Source organism: Alosa sapidissima, chromosome 12, assembly GCF_018492685.1.
Source record: "Alosa sapidissima isolate fAloSap1 chromosome 12, fAloSap1.pri, whole genome shotgun sequence".
In the NCBI taxonomy this organism is placed as follows: Eukaryota; Metazoa; Chordata; class Actinopteri; order Clupeiformes; family Clupeidae; genus Alosa; species Alosa sapidissima.
Window position 1 is genome coordinate 218,810 of NC_055968.1, and position 11,191 is coordinate 230,000.

Genomic DNA, 11,191 nt, shown 5'->3' on the forward strand with positions numbered 1-11,191 from the left:
AAATTGACTTTATTTTCCATACGGAGAAATAACAAAGCCCTCAAACCTGAAAACACATCACAAAACACGCGCATATTTTTTTATTGCAATCATTGCAGCCTACAGTAACAGCGCGTTACAACTAACCCCGCTGGGTCACGTTTCTTTTAAGATAAGATAGCTCCTATGTGTTGACTACATGTTTCAAAACGGTGTTCATTTTTAGCCTACAAGACGATTAGTCAGTGAGTTTAGTCAGTTTAGGCCTACTTTGATGCCTCCAAAAGACGTTTTGCTGTAGATCTACGTGAAAACACGTCCATACGGACTGAATTTGTGGAACACCGTCTCATAGTAATGTGGTTAACTGACCAATATGTCCCGATCAACCATCTGCAACTAGGAAAAAAGTCCATGTTACATTTAACCCCGAGTTACTTTGTGCCCCGCGCTCCCCTGCAGCTTTCTGAAGCGGTGTTTCTGAAGCTGTAGGCCTAACAACACATACCACCATGATGTGAAAAAGCTTAACGTAGCTTTATGTCCCAAACGGCAACAAGTCGTTTTACTCCCTGTATGCGCTCATTATAAAGAACGTTTAACGTGTCACAAAAACAGCTATCAATTAATCACCAAACGTCTTATAAACAAGTCTTGCCAGGAGCAACACCTTGCAAAAAATGTTAACAAATAGGCATAGGCTCTGCTCCTGCCTAGATTCGAACTCAGAACTGCCTGAAAGTCAAACAACGCTATCTGCTTCGAGTAGGCCTATTGGGTAGGACTGTAGCCTACACTGGTTGCTGTGGCACAGTCTTGAGTGACCGAATTCGTTTTCCTTTGTTATATGAATGCTGTCATTTTGTTAACATTACTGTTAAGGAGATGCTAGGCAAAGGCTATATTTCAACCTCTGCTGACGAAGCTCTCATTTTAAAACATTAGGCTACTGAGACAGGCACTGTACAATCAAGAAATCTTGCCACTGAATCCAAAGCTATGTTTAACATTATGTACAAAGATTATAGGCTACAGTGGACTAGCATGTTGCAGGGGCTGCTAAAAACACAGAGAAACAAACTGAAAACTCGGCCAATCACAGCCCTTGCTCGGCCAATCACAGCCTCTATTCTGCCCCCAAGCGGCTGCAGTTGTACTTACATTTCACCCAGCTGCGTGAATCACCTTGATCGTGAATGAAGTGTCAAATTTTAACTGGGACCCACTGTACCTCTTGTTCACTATGGAATTTGACACTCACTCAGTTTCCTGGATCTCACTATCTATAGGGATGGGAACGACACATTACAAACTATGGTTATGGTTATGGATTTAGCAGACGCCTTTGTCCAAAGCGACACATAAATACGAAACATAATATTTAAAATTGAACAGGGAACAGATTAGAATGTAGGTCAAATATAATAAGGAGAAGTTATAATACACAATAATATCAATTCAATCAATAGCCTAATAAAAAGCAATGGAAAAAAAGGGGAAAGGCAATAATAAAACAATAATGTCCATTCAATCAATAATATAAAAACAATGTCATGCTAAGACTACATTACGGAGAATATCAATAAAAAACAATAATGTCAAATTAATTAACAGCCCAATTAAAATAAAACATTATACAAACCATAACACATAAGCGCTTAAACAACTAAGTATATGTTGAATAGGAATGTCTTTAGACCCCTCTTAAACGACCCAAAACTACTACAGGAACGGAGAGCACTGGGCAATTCATTCCACCAACATGGAACCACTGAAGAAAAAAGTCTGGAATTAGACCCAGTTTTCATGACTGGTCGACACAACAGACGCTCACCAGAAGACCGCAGTGGGCGGTTGGGGATGTAAGGCTTGATTATTGAATTAAAATAACTAGGAGCAGATCCAGTTAGTGTCCTATAGGCCAAAGTGAGAGCATTAAATTTAATTCTGGCTACTATAGGGAGCCAATGGAGAGTAACTAGGAGAGGAGTTACATGTGTCCTCTTTGGCTGATTGAAGACCAGGCGTGCTCCAGCATTCTGAATCAGCTGTAATGTTTAAACTACCATCTACCGCAAACCATTCAGAACATTCCAATTGGCCAATTCCTACGAGTAAGAAGAAACTGCAGCTCCACCTCAGACTTTACATTCAAGGCTGCCCAGTTATCAAATCAATTTGAGCAAAGAGGCTACGCAAAGTCAGACATCAGTCAAGCTTGGGAAAGGCACTAAAAACAGACATTTCTTTAGTTTTAACAAAAAACAAAGAAACTTGGCACATTCTCCAATGCGACCCGGCCCTTAGAGAGCCCTGCTCGGAACCCCCACTATTCACCTTCAGACACGCCTTCAGACATGAAAATTCACACAACCTGGCTTTCCAATCAACCTCAAGGCTTCTTCAAATGTGGCAACTGCTCACAGTGCTCAAACTCCACCAATAAGAAGCATTTTTCGGAACCCTGCACCGGGAAGAAATATTCTCTCGTCATTTATCAATTGCAGTAGCACTCATGTCATATACCTATTGTGTAAGTGTCCGTATGGGCTGGTATACATAGGCCAAACGAAACTGCAACTAAAACTAAGAATAGCTAAACTAGTCAGTTTTCATTGTGTAATTTTGTTCAAGTTTGGGGGGGATTATGAAAACTATATATTTTTGGAAGCCTTAGAGTATGAAGAAGCAGAAAATCTTTGGTTAACAATTTTCCACGGTCAATATGGCGGCTATCTTTTTGCCTGCCAGCAAACATCTCTCAGCTGTGGGTTCTCCATGAAGAATTCCTCCAGAACCAATTCGTACAGAGCCACATATGAGTAGATGGGCATGCAAGAAACACTTGTGTGTACACTTGATGATTTGCCTCGTCGTTGCTGCACCAAAGACTCCACCTCTGGATATTCGTCCACTGCCTTGCTGAAAACAGCCACTTTGAAAAATGGCTGCCACGGCCACCATGTTGAAAATTCACAATGGTTCAATGTCATATTTTTGAAGTATATAATTTTTCAGCTAAGCAGCTCTACTAAGACGATAAAACAAAATATCCAGGATTCCCGAAGCTACATTTCAACATGCTGGCTAACACCTCCATGGTGTTTAGCTCCATGGAGACCTTCTTTACTTGCTGGCTACTATTATATCATTAAACAGCAATGCTAATTTTTAAGGTGGCTTCATCCAATATGTACACGTCAAGTTTGGAAATTTGTGCACATTAGCGCATATTTCAGTAGATTAAGCCTCATTTGTATATTTAAACATAAGTTTACATTTTTACCCCATCTACCAGTATTTTCCTACCTGAGAGCAAGGCATCCATTTTTGAACTAGAATTCCGAGAAATCGGGGACCTGATTTAAATGTTATATGGTGGATTTATATTATGGACCCTTCGAACTATCTAAAAATGCTGTATAACAACTTTTCCTCAATTTTCTTTTACCTCAGATTTACTTTAATTTCAACTCGGCAAGATATCAGGAAATTAGCCTATGGCGTTTTTAGTGTAATATAGTACACCGTTTTCAGGTCCCGAAATGACTGCAGTAATGACTTCTGAAAATTGTCAACCAACGATTTTCTGATTCTTCAGTCTGTAAGGATTCCAAAAATATATAGTTTTACAAATCCCCCCAAAAATTGAACGAACAAATTGGTCTGAACATAGTGTCCTTGACTAAACATAAAACAGCTGTACGAATACAAAACGTTAACTACTGCCATCGCAAGGCTCTACATGCAGACAAACCACAGATCCCCAGCATCACTTAAATTCTGGGGCATAGAAACAATCTCTACACCACCTATAGGTGGTGATATCATTAAACAACTCGGTAACACTTTATAATAACTACACACAATTCATCATTTATGAAGCCTTTTGTCAGGGAAGGTGGATAGGACCCAGAATTTCCTCCAGGCAGAATTTTGAAAAACACACTTTATTGCCAAAACTCACCAACAGACAGGACTACACCAGAGTGAACAGAGATACAACCCGACAAGGAACAGAGAAACAGGAGGGTAGAAATACACAGACCAATTAACAGAAAGACAGAGGACTGGACGAGACCAACAAGACAATAACGGGGAACAGGTGTGGGAGGAGAAACAAGACAGGAAGCACAGACCAAATAAGGAGATGGGGCAGAGACAAAGACAGGTGACAGGCAGGTAAACACAAAGCACATGGGGAACCAGGCAAACACAGCACACACAGGACACTACACAGTGGCCACCAGGGTGGCATAAAGTCACTCCATCCAGGCAGGATCCTGACACCTTTGTTACTTATTAGTTAATGGCCTATTCATCATTGGTAATTTCTTGTTCATACATGATTTATCATCAGTAAAGCATGTGTTTACACAGTTATAAATGGTTTGTTCATAGTAAATAAGCCTATCCAAAAACATGTTTGTAAGTACATGATTTATACTGAAACAACCACTTATAAATGAAATCATTTTCCCATTATAAACCAGTTGCAAACCATTACAATGCTTTGTTCATCATTTGTAAAGCATTTCTCCTATACTAATTCTCATAAATAAAGTATTTGTACACAGTTATACATGGTTTGTTCATAGTAAATAAGCCTATATCTAAAATATGTTTATAAATTATTGTTAATACTTAATAAATGATGCAATATTATTTTGTTGATGAAGTAATATTTCCATTATTTAACAGTTGTTACATACACATGCACTAATGATTAGTTAGGGTGAGGATACATATGTTATAAACCACTTCCTAATACTATAATTCATGATTAACTCAGGAGTTACAAATGTTTAGTTATATTATAGTGATATTTTGTGAGCTTATCTAAAGTGAGGACTTTCTATGCCCTGGAACACACACTCATGACTGATTAAGAAACATAAGAACAATCCTTTTGAACAATGCGCCCGGTGTCTGATCACAAAATCACACCATTAAATTAGTGAATGTGGACTGGACACGCTTTAAATGCCTTTAACTGCATTTCGTTGTCTTTGTACTTGTACTCTGCACAATGACAATAAAGTTAAATTTAATCTAAACTTTGCATCTCTGACCAGGCGTTTCAGATTGCTAAATTAGGGCCCATGGACTTGTTATTTAGAGTGTTATTAAAAAAATGTCAAGGAAGACATGAGAACACGTCCTGAGTTGGGAGAGGAAAGGTAGAGGGGCAAAGGGGGGGGGGGGGGAGTGAAAGAGTGAGCCAGATAACGTTCTGATGAATGCTCTACATTTAAAGGTCCAGTATGTAGGAAATAATGGAAAATAAACTGTAACCATTCCAAAAATGATCACCATATGTTATGGTGAAGTAATGGCTTATTTGACAACATTACTCTACCCCGTAAAACCCATGAAAGTTACAGGGCGGAATCTCTTGGAATTTCGTTTGTTTTGAACGATTAATTCTAGAATAGCGTATTAATAATGGGCTAGCGCGTCCTCCTATTTGGGTTGCCAAATTAGCAAAGGCCAACTGTCAACAGCTGTCAGTTGTAGTCATGAACGCCTACGAGAGGCAGGCAAATTTCCAAAATTAAAACAAGAAACAAATTAAGTGGACATCGGAGGAGCTTCCTGAGATGGTGACGTCTGACGCAGAGCTGGCCATTACTCCACACCAGGTAGCCTAGGCTAAACTTCATCTGCATCGCTAACTTCAGCTAAATATGTTACGTTGGTTAGAGAGGTATTTTTTGTTTTCACTGTTTCCGTAATGTGTAGCTGGGTCATGGTTGGAGAAACGTTAAAGCAGCTGCAGGTCAACTAACGTTAGCTAAGTCTTCATTGCATCTGGCAACCCAGAAGAGGCTCGCGTCTGGTAGTCTTGAGAACGTTCACCAGTGTTTGGATTTTGGCCTACAGAACGTTCGGTAACAATCCTACAAATTGCACCTTTAATAGACCTCTCCAGAATAAGTCCCGCCTCCGTAACTTCCGTATCCATCCAACTTCCGGGCGTCGATTGTCTATGGGAAATAACATGGCGTTTCGAAATATCATACCGGTAAAACATCTGTAGATTGGCCTACACACTTCTGCCATCTAGTTTCCACTGGATTTGTTGATTGTCGGTGCCGTTTAAGTAGTATATTATAGACTATACTACTTAAACGGCACCGAAAATCAAAAAATCCAGTGGAAACTAGATGGCAGAAGTGTGTAGGCCAATCTGCCCAGCAGCTTTTTCTACTTTGTCACCTACAGAGTTTGACAGGTACGATCTTTCAAAACGCCATGTAATTTCCCATAGACATTTGACGACCGAAGGTTGGATGGATACGGAAGTTAGGAGGCGGGACTTATTCTGGAGAGGTCTATACTAAATAAATTAATGTAAATAATAGGTGTGTCTTGCGTTCACAAATCTCACTCCAAGCTAAAAAAATGTTGGCAGCTCTGGGGCCGTATTCACAAAGCCTTTTATCTTACCACTAGGAGTACTCCTAAATCGCACTAAAAGATTTTAGCTAGGAGTTTTCTCTTAAAAAGTTATTCACAAAGCCTTTCAGACCTACTCTTAGTAAGGAAAAATGACAACTCCTAAACTAAGAGCAAAGAGTATAGAAGTAACTTCTATACTCTTTGCTAAGAGTGAGTCTTCGTTGCTATGGATGACGTCATTACTCATGCACGAGCTTGACTGAAGTGGCCACCTTGATTGGCTGATGATTGTAACGCGGGAATGATTCCAAACACCTCCCTTACGATGATGAGTGACAGGTGACAGGTCTGAGAATGCGTGCGCTACACAAGTAGTGCGAAGGACGGAAGATGATGAGTAACTGAATAAAAAGGCCTAGCCTAAATGAATAAAGAGTAAGGCAAAACAAATAGCCTAGTAGCCTAGCCTAATAAAACATAGGCCTACGGATTGATGCAGTAGGCTAGGCTATCTTTGCAACATTATTAAATTAATCTGTCACCATATGCCTACATTTGCAAAGAGGAGAACATTTTAATTTGATTCACAATGAAACGTTACATTTAATTAACATGTTGACAATGAGTAGTTTTGGTTGTTGTTGGTGGCGTTATAGCATCCCTTTTATGCATACAATGCAAAATTGTTCCCTCGGGATTGGAAGCTCCTCTTGCGCATACCCATTTCAAAACATCGCAATGTAAAATGCCACAAAAAGCTGTTTGTGAATAGGTCTTAGTGAGTCCTCTCGACTTCTTTAAGGCTGTCCCAGACTTAGGTGCTACTTTTAGGTCTAAAATGCTTCGTGAATTACTTTTAGTGAAAAAAATTAGGAGTCCTAAAGTGACCGAGTGACACGCCCATTATTTTTAGGAGTTGCTCCTAAATTCGCCACTTAGGAGCTACTTTTAGCCTTAAAATTCTTTGTGAATACGGCCCCTGCTGATTTGCAGAGACATGAACAATATGAAGTGATGAAGGTTGTGTTAGTAGTAGCTTACTGGCGAGAATTTAAAACTCCTTTTACCCCTGATTCATAGTGACTGTTCTCACTCACACATGCACTGACAATCTGAATTATGGCTAATACTTTGCATTACTTACTGCAGAAAGTTCATAAAAGTTCAACTTCTCAAGTGGCAACGTAGGCAACGTTAGCTGTAGATCAACAGACACTTCTGTTTGTCCCTACAAACTCATATTCTCTTTCTTTTTCATCAACTACTTCCCAGCCACAAAAGCCACAGTGCAAATGACAGGAGGGATGGCCCATGCTGGAGCTGATGCAGTGCTGGTAGTGACACCCTGTTTCTATCGTGGAAGGATGAACAGCAAAGCACTTATTCACCATTATACTAAGGTCAGAGCACATTACCTGTAAATGAAACCTTTGCTGCCGGAAGCAGTGTGTATCGTTAGTCCTGGAAAGAGGTGTAAGACCTATTTTATTCAGTGTTACAGTATTTATTTCTGGTAATTACTAATTGCTCTTATGAGAATTACATGGTATCAGGGTTTTATGCTGAATCATTTATTTCTATTTAATTTCTCTACAATGGTTATAGACCAGCAGGATGTTAATTAAGTGTGCTTGCAAAGCACACTTATTGTTCTTCTTAAGTTTTATTATTATTATTTTTCCCGTCTCCCTAATTTTTTGTCAGCCCTAGCGCAGAGACACCGTTCCAACTTTAAAACGTCCGGTCAGTACCGGTGTAAGTTGGTCGCGAAGATGACGTCAGGTGGGCGTGCCGTTCGTCCGCCATATTGGATTGAACAGAAAGCGAATTTGAACAGAAAGCAAATTTGATCCGAACGCCACGAAACTTGACGTACATTATCCTTGGACCAAGCCTCACAAAAGTTAACGGAAGGATTTTTGATTTTCGAAAGCGTTTGCCCGTCACAGCCAAACAAAATCGGCGGCGAAGCTCCGAAACAGGAAGTCGTCCATATCTCAGGAACGCTGTCACATATCGATACCAAATTTTGTATATGAACTGGGGACTCCAATGTGAGGGTGCATAAGCTAAAAAAAAAAGAAATATTCCAAAAGTTTCCATCATTTTGCAAACCACCCACAGGTATTTGGTAACTCTCACCATTCACCTTCTATCACAATGCCTTCCAAGTATGCTCAATGCCTCTGGGCAGCCACAATGTCTCCGGGCAACCTTGCCCACTCATGAAATCCTTGCTCTGCCATGGGATAGTATGGACTTACGAACTGAAATAGCAAAGAGAACAGTAGCTATATATAGCTTACATAATAGAGTTGTTTTTCGTTTATTTGATGTTGCTTAGCAACGGGGACAGACTTCAGAGGAAAGATTCTAGAACAGAGCTTCCGAGAGACACGTTTTGAGTTCGTCATCAAGTACCTAAAATATCGGTTTCCATGTGTATGTTATGGTTATGGTTATGGTTATGGATTTAGCAGACGCCTTTGTCCAAAGCGACACATAAATACAAAACAACATAATAATATTTAAAATTGAACAGGGAACAGATTAAAATGTAGGTCAAATATAGTAAGGAGAATAGTTGTAGTACACAATAATATCAATTCAAGCAATAGCCTAATAAAAAGCAATGTAAAAAAGGGGAAAGGCAATAATAAAACAATAATGTCAATTCAATCAATAATATAAAAACAATGACATGCTAAGACTACATTAAGGAGAATATCAATAATAAACAATAATGTCAAATTAATTAACAGCCCAATTAAAATAAAACAACATTATATAAACCATAACACATACGCGCTTAAACAACTAAGTATATGTTGAATAGGAATGTCTTTAGACCCCTCTTAAACAACCCAAAACTACCACAGGAATGGAGAGCACTGGGCAGTTCATTCCACCAACATGGAACCACTGAAGAAAAGAGTCTGGAATTAGACCCAGTTTTCATGACTGGTCGACACAACATACGCTCACCAGAAGACCGCAGTGGGCGGTTGGGGATGTAAGGCTTGATTATTGAATTAAAATAACTAGGAGCAGATCTAGTTAGTGTCCTATAGGCCAAAGTGAGAGATGTATGTGCTGGATGGTGTGCTTCCTTTATGAAAGTAAGTGTTTTATACAGTTAACGTTACAGACATAATGAGTCATGTTGTAGTGGTCCACATAAATGTGCCCCTTCTGTTATTAGAATGCTAAGCGGACATTTTAACATCATTCATTTCTTGTGTGGCTAGAAGCTAGCTAGCTAGGTCATAGGGAGGAGATGTTGCTGTAACGTTATGAGATTTATGTTGCTTAGCGTAATGCCATGGCCATTTGATATGAGATGCTTGTACTCGTAACTTCGTCACTCGTAACTTTAGGACTCCTATTTTTTTTTACTAAGAGTAATTCAGGAAGCATTTTAGCCCTAAAAGTAGCACTGTGACAGCTTAAGTGTCTGTGACAGCTTAAGCGAGGACTCCTAATAAGACCGATTCACAAACAATGTTTTGTGGTGGCATTTCACGTCGCGATGTTTTGAAATGCGTCGAACAATCACAAGGGAACAATTTTGCATTGTAGGCATAACTAAGGGATGCAGTAACACCACCAACAACAACCAAAACTAGCCTACTCATTGTTTACATGTACATTAAATGTAACGTTTCATTGTGAATCAAATTAAAAGATTCTCCTCTTTGCAAACGTTGGCATAGGCATATGGTGACAGATTAATTTAATAATGTTGCTGCGTGAATCACGGTAAGCGTGAATGAAGTGGCCACTTCTTAATGGGACTCACTGTATGGAAGTAGGCTAAGTAAAATAGAGATGTTTAAAATAAGATAAAGTTAGGATATGCCCGCTTGACAACGGAAGAGATACATGTAACTGGCCTTTGGCCATAGCAACCATCCATTTAGAACGACTGGCCTTCATAGCAACCAAGGATCTTAGCTGTGATTCATGTAGCTACAGTATGCATGCAATGTGATGCAAAGTATAGAAAGGTGATGAAATATACAGAGACAGGTCAAGAAATATAGTGCAATGTAGACAGTAGTATACAGTTGATTTACAGAAGGTGGTTTAGAGTAATATGAATTAAATATAAATATGTGCAGTGTATTAGCAGTTATCTCATACAATAAGTAGAATAATGTATGTAGATGTAGCAGTAACATTATAATAGTATAAATAATAATATAGATATATGCAGTGTATTAACAGAATATAATAAAACAGATATGTACATAACATACAGCTATGTGCAGTGTGGAAACAGTGTCATTGTAGTGCAGAAACAACATTATAAGAGTAGTAAGAATAAGTCTATGTGCAGGATGAATAGTATAAAGATCAGTAGAATAACTATGTAAAAATGTAATTACAGTAGGCTTTAATGTCACGCAAAAAGTACAACCAAAGCTGAGCTTGATCAACTAGAACGTCTAAAGAACCAGAACTTGAGTGTAGTTTTTTGCTGGGTCCCAGGCCATGTTGGTCTGAGGGGAAATGAGAAAGCGGACAGTGCTGCTAAGCAAGCCCTCAATGAAGAAGTCACAGAATCTCAAATCCCTGCCCCAGACCTTAAACCTATACTGAACTCTTACATCTCAGATAAGTGGCAATCTGAATGGGATTAATGTACCAACAACAAGCAAGGAATGTGAATTTTGGCACATTTTCATGATCCACTGGGTCGTTATGGGCCACACAAAATACGGTGTTGCTAAAATTACTCCTATTGTGGCTATTAGAGACATGCGCACACACACAAAAAAAAAGATACATATATAGGCTCTCAAAACAA

General features: G+C 39.2%; 1 protein-coding gene across 1 annotated transcript in view; it reads left to right on the plus strand.

The window, feature by feature from the left end:
• Positions 1–11,191, plus strand: part of hoga1 (4-hydroxy-2-oxoglutarate aldolase 1) — a 101,425-nt gene that overhangs the window by 41,662 nt on the left and 48,572 nt on the right. Inside the window, exon 4 of the mRNA XM_042056205.1 lies at positions 7,654–7,781. Within this exon, the coding sequence (XP_041912139.1) occupies positions 7,654–7,781 (128 nt within the window). The remainder of the gene's footprint in view (positions 1–7,653; positions 7,782–11,191) is intronic.